At 36.9% G+C, this 19,137-nt stretch overlaps 1 protein-coding gene across 2 annotated transcripts in view; it reads right to left on the minus strand.

The window, feature by feature from the left end:
* Positions 1-19,137, minus strand: part of GSTCD (glutathione S-transferase C-terminal domain containing) — a 107,632-nt gene that overhangs the window by 13,052 nt on the left and 75,443 nt on the right. For both annotated transcript variants that reach the window (XM_084872439.1, XM_084872438.1), the window contains 4 exons: positions 16,323-16,438; positions 16,121-16,165; positions 13,841-13,969; positions 1,530-1,663 (listed from right to left, as the gene is read on the minus strand). In XM_084872439.1, the coding sequence (XP_084728565.1) occupies positions 1,530-1,663; positions 13,841-13,969; positions 16,121-16,165; positions 16,323-16,438 (424 nt within the window). The remainder of the gene's footprint in view (positions 1-1,529; positions 1,664-13,840; positions 13,970-16,120; positions 16,166-16,322; positions 16,439-19,137) is intronic.

A 19,137-nucleotide genomic window follows, 5' to 3' on the forward strand; every position in this document is an offset into this window, starting at 1 on the left:
GCATGATTCTCAGTAACTATGGCTCAGGGAGTGAAATGTCATAAACACTAAAGGAGTGGCTCTCCATTAGGCTGAGTTAAAGAGATGAGAATTAGAATGTTATCCCAACTATTCTATATAATAAAAGGGTAATATGAAAATTGACCCTAACAGCAGCATGACCAGCCGCTATGATGCACACTGACCACCAGGGAGCAGTCAACGCAGGAGCTGCCCCCTGGTGGTCAGTGCACTCCTGCAGGGGGAGCTCCCCTCAGCCACAAGCCAGGCTGATGGCTGCGAGCACAGCAGTGGTGGCAGGAGCCTCTCCCGCCGCTTCAGCAGCACTAAGGATGTCCACCTGACGGACATCCCCTGAGAGCTCCAGGGCTGCCAGAGGGATGTCTGACAGCCAGTTTAGGCCTGATCCCCCAGGGAACAGTCCTAAGCTGGCAGGTAAACATTCCCAAAGGGCTCCCGGGCTACCAGAGGGATGTCTAACAGCCAGCTTAAGCCCGATCTTCGGGGAAGCAGGCCTAAGCCAGCAGGTGAACATCCTCTGAGTGGTCCCTGACTGTGAGAGGGTGTAGGCCGGGCTGAGGGACCCTCCCCTAACCAAGTGCACGAATTTTCATGCACCAGGCCTCTAGTGTGGGATAAGAAGCACTACAAAAATGGCTGTTGAACCTGCAGACTAACCATCACCACCCAAGGGCGGTATTTAAAAATACTGCTGCTATACCAAAACCGGTTTGGCTCAGTGGATAGAGCGTCAGCCTGCAGACTGAAAGGTCCCAGGTTAGATTCTGGTCAAGGGCATGTACCTTGGTTGCAGGCACATCCCCAGTAGGGGGTGGGCAAGAGGCAGCTGATTGATGATTCTCTCTCATCGATGTTTCTAACTCTCTATCCCTCTCTCTTCCTCTCTGTAAAAAATCAACAAAATATATTAAAAAAAAAATAAAATAAAAATACTGCTGCTACCTCTGTAACTAGCAACAGCTTATATTTATTGAGTATTCATTCTACGGTGGCTTCTAAGGGCTTTCCATATATCATTCAATTCCCACAAACACCTTGAGGTAATTTACTATTATAACCTCCGTTTTGTAGATGAGAAAATGTAGGCAAACAGAGTTTAAGTAAATTGCTTGAGGTGAAACAACTTATAAAAGAATGAGGAGCCAATATTTGCAGCAGGAGAAATACTTCCAGGCCCTAAGCACTTAACCACCACACCTCCTGCCTCTCCTAGGGAATGAGTTCCATCAGAAGTATACAGAGAAGTGTGAAGCTGTAAGACTTCTGGTTGTCAGACTCCTAAAGAGACTTGCTTCTAAATTTCTGCAAGAGCTTGATCCAGGAGAAAAATCATGGGCAGACATCGAGGAGACTCTCTCTTCCTTGCAAACTTATAAATAATATACTTGCCATTGTGGAAAGAGGAAAAGAGTTCAAAACTGAAGTCTCATTACAACTTTATATCAAAAGAGTTGTGTGCATTGGTTTAATCCCCATATTGGTGCCTTAAGTAGAACACTGACTTTCACCTTTTTGGAAAATTAAACTTGGAGGTATTCTGAATGAAACCATAACAGCAAGGGCACGTGACGAAGGCAGCCCGTGTCTGGATGCAGTGCTCAATCACCATGTCTGTTGCCACTCCACAGGCATGCAACGCCACCTGGAAAACAGAGCCAGACCTTAGCACCAAGTTCTAAAGCGCTATTTTTGTGACTTTTATATATATGTTTTTTTGTGAGGACTTATCCTCAAGAGATTTCAAATTACCAGAATATTATTCCATAATAGTTCTCATGTGGACACACCAAAGAACTAGTTAGCTATTCATATTAAGAAAATTAAGCAAGGTTGAAAAATTAAAAATGGAATGTTGCAAATGAAGCATAAGATTCATTTAGTAGAAAACTTGATGTAATGGAAAATATAATATGTATGCATGTCTAAACTAGTGCTCTGGCTTTTATAAATTTAGTTCAGTTGTAGCATTGTGGTGAGAACACTAGGTTGAAATAATAATTTCTTCTAGTTTAGAACTCGAGTTGAGGCACTTAAAATTCAGTTTCTTTGGGCCTTAGTGTTCTCAACTAAAAACTAGGGTTAACATGACATGTCATGATACTGATGCAAAAATTAAAAAAAAAATATTTACACTTTTTCAAATGCTACAAAAATATAAACAGTGCAGTGCAAAAACTTATTAAATCCTATTTTATAGCACCTTTTTATATTCATATTATAACAATTCTTAACACTGAATGATGAATTACATACACTACTTTAGATATGTTTATTTAAAAAGAAACAAATAAAATTACAAGTTAAAGTCATGATTAACTCTCAATAATTCAGAAAAAATAACTCTTAAGATGATTTTCAAAAAGATGGTTGTTGCCGAAACCGGTTTGGCTCAATGGATAGAGAGTCGGCTTGGGGACTGAAGGGACCCAGGTTCGATTCCGGTCAAGGGCATGTACCTTGGTTGCGGGCATATCCCCAGTAGGGGGTGTGCAAGAGACAGCTGATCGATAACTCTCTCTCATCGATGTTTCTAACTCTCTATCTCTCTCCCTTCCTCTCTGTACAAAATCAATAAAATGTATTAAAAAAAAAAAAAAAAGAGATAGTTGTTAAGGCATAAGATTGCCATCTTCTCAGGTTGTTTGCACCTGAATAAATTTTCCTTCCATCAAAAAAATGAAAATTATTTTCAAATGTTTTTGAAATCACATATATACACACACACACACACACACACACACACACACACACACACACCACAGTGTTACAAAATAAAGTAGACAATTTTGAAAATTATTAGGCTAAACAAAGCAAAATAGGACTATATACTAGCAAAGGAAAATGAGATGTAGGAATCTTGAAAAAGTGTTTTGTCAAAAAAAAAAAAAAGCTCACATTTCCAATTCATTCTGGACAGAAGCAAATGGTATTGCATTATAACTGTAGTTTCTAGGGACAGATCTCTCAACTTCAGGGTAGGCAGGGGTGTTCAGAATGAAGATGATTTTCTAGAAGTTTCTGAATGGGAAATATTATAAGCCAGATTCCCCTTTTGAACTGAAAGACCAAAAACAATGCTATACTAGGAAGAGAGAAGCAAAATCTCTATTCTCAGTCCTTTTCCTGAATTCTCTTCTCCTTCTAAGCCTCCCTCATCTATATAGACATCAACAATCCTTATGATTGCTGTCAACCCACTTTTTGTCACTTTGAAAGCAGAGCCCAGGAAGGCTGCTGTCCAGGAACGGCAGCAGCTACAGGGTTATTGGAAGAGTAAAAGCTTCATTTCTCCTCTTCCCTTTTTATTTAATCAGCTTTGCAAAGCAAAGTTAAGGCTAGTTCTTATTTTCACGAGTAGCTGGAGAAAATCTCGGAGTAAAAATTATAGGTGCATTTTTTCCCTGGAGGGAGAAAGAAGAGAACCAGCACTCACTAAGAGCCCGTTATGTACTGGCTCTATGCTGGGCCACTGCATGCAAATCTTTCTGTGCTCACAGCACCCCTGAAAGATTTTATTATCCGGATGTTAGAGTGAGGAAACTAAGGCTCCTGGAAATTAAGAGTGCCCACAACAAAGCAATTCCTCCGGGGCGGATCCTGACCCCAGGCATTCACTACATCAGGCTGCTCCCCCACAAAGCCCTCTTAAGGCTCTTACAGAAAAGTTTAGACAATTCACTTTTATACATCTCTCTTTACCGTTGTTCTCACTTCCATTGCTACATGCAAAGGAGTTTATTTCCCCTCATTTAAACAAAACAACTAAATCTAAGCATTATTTTTATAGGATGGATTTTAGGTCTAAAAGGTCCTATTGCATTATATGCTTCTAATTTCCATTGTTATCAAATGCAGGTCAGAAATAACAGGCAAATAATGATGAGGTACTGATCAATGAAGCCATCTAAACAGGGACCTTAAGCAGGCAACCACTAAGGAAAGGATGGGCTTTTCACTAAAGTGATGTCAAGTTAATTTGATAGCTGTAAAAATAAAATTAGATACTTTTCTCTCACCACACATAATTTCAAATAAATTAGCGATTTAAGTTAAAAAAGAAAATAAATTCGAGTGAATTCCCCCATAACGTAGAGGAGTGAGAAATAATTTCTTAACTATGTCTGAAAATCCACACGCAATAGGAGGAAGGTTAATAAATATGACAGAGTGAAAAATTTTAAGAGCCCTTTCCAATGGCAAAAGGCCCCTTAAAACTGTATGTAAAAAGCCAAACAACAAAGTGAAATTATTTGCAATTTATAGCATAAACAAAGGGTTAATATCCCTAATATATAACAAGCTTCTGAAACAAAGAAAAAGCCCAAAACTTGATGGTAAAATGAGTAAGAGATTTAGACAGTTCACACGAACACAAAAAATTTTACAAATAGGTTTTAAAGCAAAATCACTTAATAATGCTCAAAATAAGAGAAACAAATATTTAAACTACTTTTAGGATACTACTTATCACCTATTAAAATAACAAAATTCATAAAGATTGATGCCACTCTATAGGCCAAGCTGTAAGGAAACAAAATTACATCCTTAATTTGTGATCTCACTTCTAAAAATTTGTTCAAGGAACACATTGGCAAAAGACATAAAAAAAGATTTACTCATTGAGGCAACATCTGAAATGACAACAAAATAAAAACTAGCCAATTCCTACAGATAGAGGACTGATGAATAAACACAATGAAGTATTCTGCAGCTCTAAAAAGAAATAAGGAATATATACATGGCTGTGGAAGATGTTATTAAATGAAAAACAATGTTACAAAATTCTCAAACTATGTTTTTTGTTTTTTTTATAACTTTAATGGGTATATTGTGGGACAAAACAAGAAATATGGTGATGTCATTAGGAAACAATTTTCTTTTAGCTTAAGAAAGAAGATATATGATAAATAAATGAGGCTAAGTTCAAATCCCATCATCCTGAATTTAAACTGGAAGTGTCAGTATGATCCTTGTTAAAAACAAACAAACAAAAACCAAAAAACAACCACAGTATTGCCTCGCTCAGACCACTAAGAAGCCTAGAAACAAAGGTCAAACCAGTAGCATTGACCATTCCTAGTACCGAGAGTGTGGTAATTTAAATATCATTTTCCTTTCAATGAATGTAGAGCTTCACGGAGAAATAGCTGATGAGGCAGGAAATTCACTAGATGAGCTGGACCAGCTTGCTATACTGAAGGAACGGATGCTATCCACACTACTGAAGCCTGCTCCAAAAGGCTCAGGGGCCAGATCCAAGCGGCTCCCACTGAACAACGGTGGGAATACTGGAGCATCAGTGACAGCAGTAACTGCAATGGACTGAAGTATTTCAAATATTAAATTGATGAATGAATAATCATACTGGGGGGAAAAACCTAACATTACTTTTGGTCAATAACCAACTCACTTTGAAAACTGGAAAATATTAGAAAAGAAACAAGTGTTATCTGGCATTTCCTATCTGAATGACATCTCAGTCAGTGTAACCGAATAGTTGCTAAAGTGAGCGAAGGCAGAATGATAAAATTAGAATGTCATCATTTCACAATTCTTACTGAAATAAGACAGCCAGATATAAGTGCCTGCAGATAGAATCCAGCACCATCCATGTGATCTTACCCAAAAGTGAACCTGATCTGATTTTGCCGCTATAATCAAGATCTAACTACCAATTCCTAGACAATATATGAAACCAAGTTATATGTGAAACAAAATCAGGGAAATGTGATCAGCAGAATCCACACTGGAAAATTCTAAAACAGAAATGGCAAGGAAAAAAACAAAACAACAAAACAAAAAGACAGGCATAATAATCACTCCAAGATGTCCTAGAACCTGACATGACAAAAAAAAAAAGGGGGGGGGGGATCTTTTTTTTTTTTTTTTTTGACAGCTGAACGATTAAAATAGCAAGATTATTCTGGATTATATAGGTGGACTCAATCTAATCACATAAGGCCTTAAAATACAGAATTTATTCAGACAGGAAGCAGGAGAAATGAGACAGTCAAAGAGAAGGACCTGAGCCACCACTGCTGGCCTTCACGGTGAGGCCATGAGCCGGGGGTAGCTCTATAGAATGGGGTCTGACAATGACCCCAGCTGAGCCAGCAAGGGAGCAGGAACCTTAGTCCTACAACCACTGGAACTGAATTCTACCAACAACCTGAAATGATCCTGGAAGTGGATTGATTGTCCCTTCAGGAAAAAGCCAAACCAAGCCAATGACTGACTTGAATCTAATGACCCCTGGAGAAGAGAGACTGAGCCCACCTATAGAGCTGTGAGGTAACAACTTGATGTTACGTTAAGCTGCCACGTTTGTGGTAATTTGTTAAAACAGAGATAGAAAACTAACAAATTTAAGCCTGAAGATTCATATTAGCCATACCAATTTTTGTATTTTATTTTCTTATTAAAAGAAATATGCTGTGAAAAATCATGAAACATGTGGTAGAGAAAGTTTCTGCAGGAACATGAAGTTGAGTGATTTTGTTGAGGAATTTGCTATTCTTTCTTCTTAATTACTAATGGTCTATAATTACTACTTATAGTTCTAGAAACTGAAGAATTCACTCATTCATTCTATTCAATAATCACTAGGCATTTCCTATGTATCAATATTATGGTAGTGGCTGGGAATACAAAAGTAAAAAAATTGGTTCATTTTCTATGCTGTCAATAGTAATAACTGAATCCAAACTATTCAATACATTAATTAACTCAATGTGGAAATTGTGTAAGTTTAAACTCAAAGTTATATGTCTAATGTGTGACTCACAGGGGATCTGAAGAAGTGTTAAACATTGCACACCATTCTCCTTTCTGTTTCTATGTGTATGACTGCTTTACATACCTCATATGAGTGGAATCATATGTTTGTCTTTTTGTGCCTGGCTTATTTCACTTAGCATAACGTCTGCAAGGTTCATGCATGTTGTATCCTATGACAGGGCTTCCTTTTTTTTTTTTAAAGGTTGAATAATATTCCATTGTCCCTACATATGTATGCCATATTTTGTTTATGTATTCCTCTGTCCATGGACATCTTGGCTATTGCGAACAGTGCTGCTATAAACATGGATGTGCAAATATCTATTTTAAGATGAGAAAATTGATGCCCAGAGGTTACATAACTTCTTCTAGCTCACACAATAAATTAAGGATTCTAACTCAGACAGGGTGGGCCCTCCATCCTAAATAACTAATCTTTACAAATACACTCCTTCTGAATTAAAGCTTCATAGGGAACAAGCATTTATTGAGGATCTGTCAGATGTCAACATTTTACATAGATTTTTTTTCTTAATTTCATCATTTAATTTTGTCCCCTTCATTTACTTCTTAAGTAGCTCTTTTTATCTCCATCTGCAATAACATGTCCAAGGTCACCTAGCCTGCTAGCATTCCAGATGATCTCTGACTCCAAGTCTGACTCCAAAGCTCACTCTCCTTCCATTATAGCATGTATACCATGCTTTCAACCAGCATTTTGGAGCTGGAAGGAATCTTGAGGCCATCTTTATTTAATGAAGGATTTCTGGATATCAGTCTTAGGACCCTCACTGACTTATGTGAGAAAGAAATGAAGTATGTGCTGACCACAGTAAAGGAAGTGGCAAAGGAAAAAATGACACCGATAAATACATCACTTATTTTCTTAAAACATTCTTATCCACAGCTTTGTATGAAATCAAAATTCTAATTACATCTCAAGCATCTGACCCAGAGAGTGTGTAATATAATACATAAAGGATATATTTATTAATATAAGACACATTAGATAGATTTGACAACTGTAGAAAGAACATCAAAATAGCAACTCTATCTAATGAAAACTAATGTGCTGGGGGAAAATAAATTGAATGAATGTTTAGCTGATATCATAGCAAACAACTATTTCACTGATTGATCCAAAGAATTCAAAATTGTGGTCTCAAATAATGAGTCTCTTAATATCAAACCCTTTCTTTGTATATACACCAAATTCTAATTTAAAGATAAAAATTGAAGTTGTAAACTTATCTATTGGCCATGGTCATGCATATTCTAAAGTAAATGTTAATATTTTCTACCCAGATATATGCTGCAGAGTTCATGGACTATAAGTTAAGGGTTTTCTCTTATATTTTCTTATTTCAATTAATCCGTACATCATAAAAGTTTTAAGTACAATACTTTCCTATCATGTAAGTTCACAAAATAAAACTGAACAGCCAAGAAACTTCAATCCACATCTTTGTCATATGTGGTAGCAAAAACATGAAATTAATTGTCACTCATTCTCATAATGTCTTTCAACTGGCAGCCTCTAGACAAGGCAAGACTATAAACCAGGGTTTGGTAACGTCTGGCCCCTGGACTGTATATGGCCCAAGAAATCATTTGGTCTGGCCCTGCCAAGGCAACTGCAGGTGGGACTTGAAACTCAATAAATCTAGGAGCTTTTTTCATAGCAACATAAGTTTATATTAAGTGAATTATATTAAGCAAATATGTTATAAATATCCAAATGGCCCTTGGAAGAAAAAAATTCCTTACCCCTGCCCTAGACAAACTGTTACAACACCTTTCATTCTTAGGGAATGAAAAAATATATGTTGACTATTTTCTAAGATAATATGTATTAAAAAACATATTCTAGGGAATATATGTTGATGAAGAGTATATGCTAATTTTAATATTGATATGACACATTTTAAACTAATAAGCCCATGCTTTAGTCATACCTCCAAAACAAAGTTTGTTTTAGACGTATTTATGACTATCTATATATATAAAAAACCAGCGACTGGAACGCCCTAACAACCAGAACGACCGGTTGCTATGACGCCCACTGCAGCCAGTGAACCGGCCTGAATGGGGGTGGGGCCACCAAACAACCTTCCACAGCCCCTCCCCCCAGCTTTCTCTGATCCTGATAAGCCTCTCCCCCATTTTGATCAAGGAGGGGGGGGTGGCTCTTACTCCCAGCTGGCCCTGTGCCGATGGGCCCTCTCCACCCCAATCAGCCGCAGCCCCTCCCCCTCCCAGTCCCACCCAATTGCCCCCCCCCACCTCAATCAGGGGCAGGAACACAAGCCAACCACCTGTGGCCCTTCCCCCAGCCGATCCCACCCCCAATGGGCCCCCACTACTCCAACTGACCTGCGGCCCCAATCTGCCCCAATTGGGGCTGGGCCAGCCAGACCCCACCTGTGCGTAAATTTGTGCACTGGCCTCTAGTGTGTGTGTGTGTGTATATATATATATATATATATATATATATATATATATATATATATATATTAGATTTATTGAACATTTACTGCATAGCTGTCATTAATCCCCATTTCACAAAATAGCTAAGTGGCTGGTCCAAGTTCATAAGTGAGGAAGCCAAGATTAAAACTCAATTTGCCAGACACCAACATTTATCCTAGTTCTTTATGTCCCCATTTTCTCCTTTTATAAATGTGGAGAGTGAACAAGAAAGTCACTGATTGGACTTTAGTGCCAGCTCTCACATTAACTATGTTCCTCTTCCCCTCCTGGAGCCTCAAGTCTCCATCTGTAACATAAGAAGATTGAACTGAGTGACCTCTGAATTTGCCCAGCTCAATAATGCTCTGAGCCTTGGCTTCTCATCCAGGTATCTTAGACAAAAGCAGGCTTGGTTCCAACTGTACACTCTTGTTCCCGTTCTTTAAAAACTTTCATGTAATTATATTATAGGTAATTGGATTTAAAATTCAAATAACACTAAAAGGCATGAATTACAAAAAGAGTCTCTTGCTCTGTATACACCCTTCTCTCCTTAAAAGAAAATCTGGTGACCAAAGCTAATGCTCTTCAACTCATTAGTTTTATTTCCTGAAATCCATACATTTTATATTATCATAAGTATATACTGCTCTCTCTTGCTTTGTAAATATTAGATATTACCCATGATATTCTGTAATAGATGAGGATTTTTTTTGCACATTTATACACTCTTTCCTTTTGTGTTCATGCAGGTTTTACTATTACTGCTTTGTATATACTGTTCACTGCTGAGTTAAGTGTGCTGTACATTTTTTAACATCCAAGAATTTCCCCACCCTCTCTTGCATTGGATATGACTTATTCTTTTTTCTTATATACTCTCATTTTGGTGCAGCCCATCTTCAAGTAGGTTCCTGAAGTACATTTCCTATTTCCTTCCTACATGGTGGCTGAATTGATTAGGTATAGAATTTCAGACTGGACCTTTTCCTTTAGAATTTTAAAGCCTTTGCCTCACTGTCTTTCATGTTGCTACTGAAAAGTGTGATAGCATTTTGATTACTTTTTGTTGTTGTTGTATTAGGCCTCCCCCCCCCCGCCCTCCCCCAGACTGTTAGGAAATTTCACAACAATGTATCTTAGTTTAGGTAATTTTTCAAGTTAGCTTTTCAATAAAAAGAAACAAATTATTTTTTACACATTTCCTTCTATTAGCTCTTTGTATTTTTCTCCTAACCATTTTATCCATTTCACTTTCTGGTCCTCTTATTATTGAAGCATTGAACTTAGTGGACTGAATCTCTAATTTTTTTTAAAAAAAGAACATATCTTTTTTCCAGTTCCTATTTCTTTGAGTTTTTTTTTTTGTTCTACATAATTAAAAATATTTTTTTTATTGATTTCAGAGAGGAAAAGAGAGGGAAATATCAATGATGAGAGAGAATCATCAATCGGCTGCCTCCTGCACGCCCACACCAGGGTATGTGCCGTGACCAGGAATCGAACAGTGACCTCCTGGTTCATAGGTCGACACTCAACCACTGAGCTACACCAGCCAGGCTTCTGTTCTATATTTTTCTCAGGTAATGTTCTACATTACATTTTTTAGATTTCTACTTTTATTTTGCTATGTATATATATATATATATATATATATATATATATATATATATATATATATACACACACACACACATCTCTATATACCAATGTATATAATATCCTTACCTAAGGATATTGTTTCTATTGATTATTTAGAGAGAGTAGAAGAGAGGTAGGGGGGTAGAGAAAGATACAGAGATAGAGACATGAGAGAAACACATCAACTGGTTGCCTCCAGCTCATCCCTACCAGGGCCGGGGATTGAACCTGCAACCAAGATACTTGCTTTTGACTGGTAATTGAATCCACAGTCCTTATTTTGCTGGCCAATACTCTAACCACTGAGCCCAAATGGACTAGATAGTTAATATATTTTTAATTTCCAAGAAGTCCTCAGATGTTTCATTTCTTTTTTTATTCTATCCTTGTTTCACCAATGTGTTATCTTTTCTGACCTCTACCTGAATCAGATCCTTTGTCACATTTGTTTCTTTGGTTTCCATCTTCTTCTTTTTTAAAATATATTTTATTGATTTTTTACAGAGAGAAAGCGAGAGGGATAGAGAGTTAGAAACATCACCGAAAGAGAATCATCGATCAGATGCCTCTATTGTGGAAGTTTTCCACTTTTGATACTCCTTGGCTGTCAGTTTGCATTAAAGAGCAAATCACTAAAAGTTGATTGGAAGTTCTGAATGAAGGCTTGAAGACTGGAGGGCTTCACTAGTGATTGGGTGAGCAGCTGACCAGCTGGTTTTTGTTTATTTGAATTTCAGCTATGGTATCTGTAATTCTTTCTCTAGGAACAGTTGATTCTGCAGAGGATATTTTAATCTCTTTGATTGAGGAGAGGATTCCAGCTTCTGAAGTTTTGGAATTAAGGGCAAATAGCAGGGTGGGGTAAGGAGAAGTTTACCATCATTTGGAAAGCAGATTCTCACTTAGCTCATGTTTTCCATGTCCACATCACCCTTGCCCCCCTCTGTGCCTCATATCCCCATACTTGGAGTGTCTCTGATTCAGTTTCCTCCTACTGTAAATCTCCAGCCTCTTGCAGGAGTAGGGAGAAATAATTACGTGTTTAGACAGATGGAGGTGGGAATCTGGGTCCCTAAATATTTTTAATTAAATATGATTTCAGCGCTTCTCTAGACCCTTCCTCTGACGTTTCTGGTAGCTGAATTCCTAAAATTTTCTGGGATTCTGTTGGAGCAAAGAGACTTACTTTTCAATAACCTCTTGACATTCCCTCTCCTCATGCATTTAAGTTCTTCTCTGCTCAATAATTTATCATTTTCCTTCACTCTGATTTCTTTTTAAAATCTGGCTCAAGTTACAGAATGGTGATCATAATTTCATTAATGATGGAGTATGATTTTTCTGTTTCTTGTATCTTGGAGGTGTGATTTTTCTTGGGGAAAAGAGGGTTAAAATACCTCTACCTGCCCTCTTCACCTGGAAGTCCTCTACTTGGCCTTAATGATTTTTCTAAATTGTGTTTGCAGAATATGTAATTTCTCAAGTTACTTATCCTTTAAAAAAGATTACGTAAATTGCTCATTGAACGTGTTACTGAATTACATTCTATAATTGCATTAGCATCTTGTAATTGTACATTAACATATATAACTAGAAATGAGCTTGTAATTAAGCACTCAGCCCTGATAAATTATAATCATATTGAAATTTATGAGTTAAATAGAAAAATTAAATAGATAAATTGAAAATAAACTGTTCTGAGATTCAGATATGTGTTGACAGATAAAACAATTTAAAAAATCAATACCTTATTCCCTGAGATGACTGTATTTTATTGCTGGAATTAATTCAATTACAGCATTTTGGAGGGAAGGGTGCTTAGCATTGACAGTTTTTGTTTTCTAAAGTAAAGTGAGTGTTTTTCCACAGTAATGGCCTTTTCTGCAATACGAATTGCCCAGTATATGGATTCATGCACATTGAAAGGAAAATAATTAGAAGAAATATTTTGATATTCCTATTCGCCCTTTTTCTGTCATAGATGTGTCAGTGATTAAAGAAAACTAGTAAAATGTAATATATACATTGATTAATAAATAAATAATAATATGATATAACAAAAACAAAGACATGATATAAAAACAACAAAAACACGATATAAAACAACAAAAACATGTTATAAAAACAACAAAGATGATATACAAACAACATTGATAAAAATAATGACTGATAACTTGATTAAACTTATTCTAATATCTTCCTGTATACATTAAGAGTAAAAACACTTGGGATTGCTGGATTGTATGTGGTTCTATTTTCAATTTTTTGAAGAATCTGCATACGGACTGTTTCCACAGTGGTTTTACCAATGTACATTCCCACAAGAGTGCATTAGTGTTACCCTTTCTCCACATCCTCACTCACACTGTTTACTTGGTGTCTTTTTATAACAGCCAGTCCAATGAGGGATATCTCATTGTGGTTTTGATTTGCTTTTCCCTATTGAGCATCTTTCTTGTATGCCTGTTAGTCTATATGCTTTCTTTGGAAAAATGGCTATTCGTGTCCTATAAGCCATAGAAGGATAAAGAGACATATAGCCAATAGGCTAGGAATTCTGTAAATTCAGAGGGGAATAAATGGACAGCAATGTCTCACTACCTGGTACATTCTGCCTGGTGTGCTAGTAACATGGACACTATCTCAATAACTCATTTCATGGAAGAAGCTTTAATCTTTTCCTCAATATTTATGTGCACTTTAAGCTGCACATAAATATATATTTAATATGAATTTACTGGATCAGATGTCAGCATTTTCCTGAATTTCCTTATGAATAGTTACCTTATTAATAGTTTTCTTAAAGTTAGAAAATAAAAGTTATAAATTTCTTAGTTTAGCAAGAATATAAAAGTTTCTCTTTTATTTACTCTAAGGCATATAATTTTTCTTACTTTTTAAAATAAAGAAATTGAAATAGTTTATTACTTACCCCAATATTAAACATTCCTGTAAAATACTCCATATTTGCTTGAATAAACCAAATGTTGCTTAGACCTAGCTCATCACTTCTCTTCTTAGCACGAATTAATGATAATTCCTTGTTTTCTATTAATGTAACCTAGATTTCAGCCAGGAAACAAAGTATATTTAGGAACATAATTCAGACATTAGGGAAAAGTATTATTACTGTATTTCATAGTCTTAATAACATAGAATATATTATATAGATCTTTATCCTATGCCAGGAAGTATGCCAGATAATATGGTACAAAAATCAACAAGGTCTTTGAACTCTTGAAGCTTACAGTTGTAACGATATAAACAAAACAGGCAAATATAACATAGTGATGTGTTTAATAAAAGACAAATGTATTATATGAGCACCTAAACCTGATGATTATGGCAGGTTTTGTTCAATCAATATGGAATAGTAGCCCTGCCACTATGGCTGAATGGTTGAGCATTGGTACGTGAACCAGGAGGTCATGGTTCAATTCCCGGTCAGGGCATATGCCTGGGTTTTGAGGCAGCCAATCAATGATTCTCTCTCATCATTGATGTTTCTACCTCTCCCTTCCTCTTTCTCAAAGTCAATAAAAACATATTTTTTTAAAAATATGGAAAACTAATATATTTACTGAGGCCTGAACAATTAATAGAAATTAGCTGGGGCAATGAAGTAGTGTATCAGGCAGACAGAAAAACATGTATGACAGCCCAAGGTGAAAAATATACTGTGTTTGAAGAACTGAGAAAACTGGTGTAGCTGGGCACAATGTGTAATGGTGATGGTGGGCATGGGGAGCAGGATATGGGGGTGGAAATCAGGCAGGAGAGGCAACAGAAGCCAGACCACGGGTGATAAAAGAAGTTTCAGCTGCTGCAATGAACAGTATGGATTAGTGGAGCGAGGCAGAAGGCAGCGCTACCAGTTAGGAGTCTCTCACAGTAATCCAGGCCAAGGAAGATTGGGGAGGACCATCGGTTTGGATGGAGAAGAGTGGGCAGAATTGTCACTTTCATCACGATCATTCTTAGTTCTACCCTAATTTTGTCCTCTATCTTGTGTCTATGGGAAAATCTTGGATCCTTTATATAATAACACCTGTCAGAGTACCCGAGGTGTCAAAGGCTTCCCTCTTCCCAGTCTCAGATCCCAAAAGAACTGGTAGGGAGGAAAGAAGACGCCATGTACCGGACTCTGTTTCTACAGGATTCTCACGAATGAGCTTTCTTCCTCTTACTCCACCATGAAATTGTTGCTTTTTAAAATAATAAAGCAGACACCTGCCTGTTTCTCCCAGGAGTCCTTATTTATTTACTCCTTATTTCCTAAGAAAGTAAAAGAATAAGACCAGCCCTCCAGTTGCCATCATTCAATTACATCATTCACACCAACCTAGGAGTTCTTCCGCATTTTATTTTTCTTCTGGGAGTGCAGTAATCATTGTAATTATTTTGTGCCTTCTAGAGAGCAAAGAATGTGCTCCAGTTTAACTGCATTTTTTTAAAATGACATAAAATTCTAGACTTTTGTGTTAAAAGATGATCACTGTGAGGAAATTATTTAATATGGTAGAAGACTAAAAATAGCAAATTTCTAATAAATGGTGGCAATAATTGCATATATAATGGTACATTTCCTTAAAAACATGTTATGTAGTCACATTTTAGTATTGTTTTGATGAAAACATTTATAACTATTTCCAACAGGGAAAAATGTTTTTGATACAATATTGAGTGAAAACATAACTAAAATTTTATTTGCATTTTTAGATTTTGCAACAATAATTATCCTTAAGGACAAGGACTTATTAAGAACATGTAGAGAAAATCATTTCATAGATTAGGGAGGTGGATTGAATTTTGTTTTTCTTTAAAATTTTGTTATTGTTGTTACAATTTTGATACAATGAGTAAAAATCAAGTTACCAAAAGAATATGCTCAACAAGTTTCAGATGCTAGTATTTCCAGAATAAAATTATGCTAACAATTAAACTAGTTTTATCATTACTTCATTTAGCACTGGAATAGTTATTTTAAAAATTATTTAATATATAACTCTTTTATACAGTTAAAAACTATTGTGATCCTACTTTTTCCTTAAGATTTTGAATTTTAGAAGTTTAGTTCAAAGAAAAAAGAAATTGCCTGTGCCACGCATTTGGCCTGGGTGAATGATTATAAACTCAAAGAGAAGGTATAAGCTAGGCTCAGCTAACTGAATCATGCCATTTTCCGTTGTTTTCTATGTTATTCAGACTTTACCTGGCATAACGGCAGCATATGAGCGAGCATAATCCCAAGGTGACCCTAAAAGAGGCAGGAAAAGAGACAAGTTAAAGTTGGTCCCTAAGGTTTCTGCTCATCCTGAGACAACAATCTTGCCAAATAAAAGCATTTCCTTGAATGTAATATAAAGGCAAATAGTCTTGCAAAGACTAAAAAGATATGTGAAGAGATACCATACCCCACCGCTGCAGAAATCCACAATTCTGTCACCAGGTTTGGCTTGATTTGTCACCACATACACAAGGTTGTTTAACTGTTGCTGCTTTCTCAATGCTCGATCACTGGACATTTTACCTGGGAAAGACAAGAGATGAAGAAAATAAAATGTGTATTCTGTGGGGTTGACAAGGCGCTAGTAGAATAGACTACCAGCATGCAGAAAGAGGGGTGAATAGATAAATGAACTACAAATTCTGTATAACCCACTAGGAGAAGACTAGAGAAATGAAACCCAGAAATAACCTCTATTTTTGTGAAGAGATACCATAGGTATCTCTTATTTTTACTTTAGTCTTATCCAACTTTTCTTTCAATATGTAGTGGCAGAAAATATATGAAAAAAAATATATTCTAAAGAAAGAACACAACATGTGAAACATTAAGTTCAGGTCCTAAACAAAGTAATTGTTCAATACATGCTTTCTGGATGAGTAACAACAGAGACCTATTGTAAAAATTACCTAATTTCAGCACATTGCCTAAATCCCATTGGAGAAAGGAGATCCATAATAAATAAAAACCTTTTCATTTAACTGGCCCATCCTTAAACTTTATTTTTCTGATTAGGACTCTTGAAACATAGGTGCTGCATTGCCTGAAATATGTCAATGGTTATTATATTTAGAGAGAAACTGGATTTTCCCCTTTTTACTTCGAAGTGTTTTCCTCATGAGTCAGACACAGAAATTTAATGCAATTAGAGATTAGAGATAGGGTATTTCCAAGTATGAAATGCCTTGGGCCTAGCAGCATGAAAACAATTGAACTTTCAAAAGCCATTAGTCAAGCCCATGAATATATCTTCAGAATAATGAATGAAATTACTTGTTTTTACATGTTTCAAATACACTTTTTCAGAAAGTAAAAGCAAGAGTAAGAAGATGTAAGAACATATTTCAGTGATACAGATTAAAAACCCAGATAATCTTTTTTGTTTGATCAAATGTTATTTACAGACACCAAGGTTTCCCTGCTCCATTTTCATAGAAAAATAATATGTTCTTTTCTTTTCTGTTTTTCTTTTTTCTTATGTGATCACTAGAGGCTCGATGCATGGAAATCCTGCAAGAGTAGGTCTCCCTTCCCCCAGCTGCTGGCACCGGCTTCCCTCTGTCTGCCAGCAGGCATCCGGGAGCTGGGCTTCATTCACAGCCCTGACTTCATCCTGAAGGTCATCCAGTCTAATTAGTATATTATGCTTTTATTACTATAGATATGTATATGCATATATCCTATATAATAAAAGCCCAATATGCTAAGTGTCTGATGGTTCATTCAACCATCGCTATGACACACACTGACCACCAAGGGGTAGATGCTCCAACTGGTAGGTTAGCTTGCTGCTGGGGTCCGGCTGATCAGGACTGGGTGAGACATGCTGGAAACACCATGGAGCCCTCCCGTGATCCCTCTCCGGCCCTGAGTGTGCATCAGTGGGGTCCCTTGGCCTGGCCTATGCCCTCTAGCAATCTGGGACCCTTTGGGGATGTCCACAGGCCAGGCCAAGGGAGCCCACCAGTGTATGAATCCATGCACCAGGCCTTTAATGTGTGTGTGTGTGTGTGTGTGTGTGTGTGTGTGTGTGTGTGTGTTCTAGTCACATCCATAAGTCCATCATTTTCTAGACAGCATATAAAATATTACAAATCTTTCCACATCTGTGCATTTATTTTTCTACTATATACTAGTTGCATAATATTTTATTCACTATATATACCATTGCTTATGTAACCAGTTTCCTATTATAATTCTTATTTATTGTAGCATGGCCAGATTTCAAGCATGAAGAGCTTTGAAATCAAAAGTCTGGTGACTCTATTTGTGAAGACAATTTCATGTATAAAAATAATTATTTTTATTTTTCTCTAAAAATATAATTATAGCCCAGCTGTGGTGGCTCAGTGGTTGAACACTGACCTATAAACATGGAAGTCACAGTTCGATTTGGGGTCAGGGCACATGCCCAGGTTACAGGCTTGATCCCCAGAAGGGGGTGTGCAGGAGGCAGCCGATCAATGGATCAATGATTCTCTCTCATCAATGATGTTTCTACCTCCCCTTTCCTCTCTGAAATAAATAAATATATTTAAAAATAAAAATATAATTATAAAAAAATTTAAACACAGAGTAAGTGAAAGCCTCTGTCACCTTACCCTCTGTGGATAACCAGAGATTTTATGACAATTTTAAAACACATAGCAAAGTTGAAATAATCTTACAATGGATACCTCTGAAAACTCCACCTGAATTCTGCCATTAACAGCTTACCGTACTTGGTTTATTACACTTGTATTAATCTATCCATCTCTCTAATCTCTCTACCCATCCACTCATAAGTCAAACTTATTTTTTAAAATAGTTTTATTGACTTTAGCGAGGAAATGAGAGAGAGAAAGAGAGAGAGAGAGAAGGGGGTGGGGAGGGAGTGAGAGGGGGGGGGAGGGAGGGAGGGAGGGAGAGAGAGAGACAGAGAGAGAGAGAGAGCGCGAGCGAGCGAGCGAGAGACTTCAATGTGAAAGAGAGAAATGTCAATCAGCTGCCTCCCATAGGTGCCCAGACTGGGGATGGAGCCTGCAACCAAACAGGTTCGACTTTTTTTTTTTTTTTTTTTATGGCAGTCTTGATTTGGAAGAGGAAGAATAAGAACAAGGAAGAGGATGAGAAAGCGGGTGGTCAGAATGCAAAAATGGAAAGTACTACTTTTGAGCCCCTTGGGAGGTGTAACAAATGCTATTAAGTGGAGCCACTGTACAGCAAGGAATGAGCACAAGTAT

The sequence above is a fragment of the Pipistrellus hanaki genome (assembly GCF_964339955.1).
Source record: "Pipistrellus hanaki genome assembly, chromosome: 1".
Classification (NCBI taxonomy): Eukaryota; Metazoa; Chordata; class Mammalia; order Chiroptera; family Vespertilionidae; genus Pipistrellus; species Pipistrellus hanaki.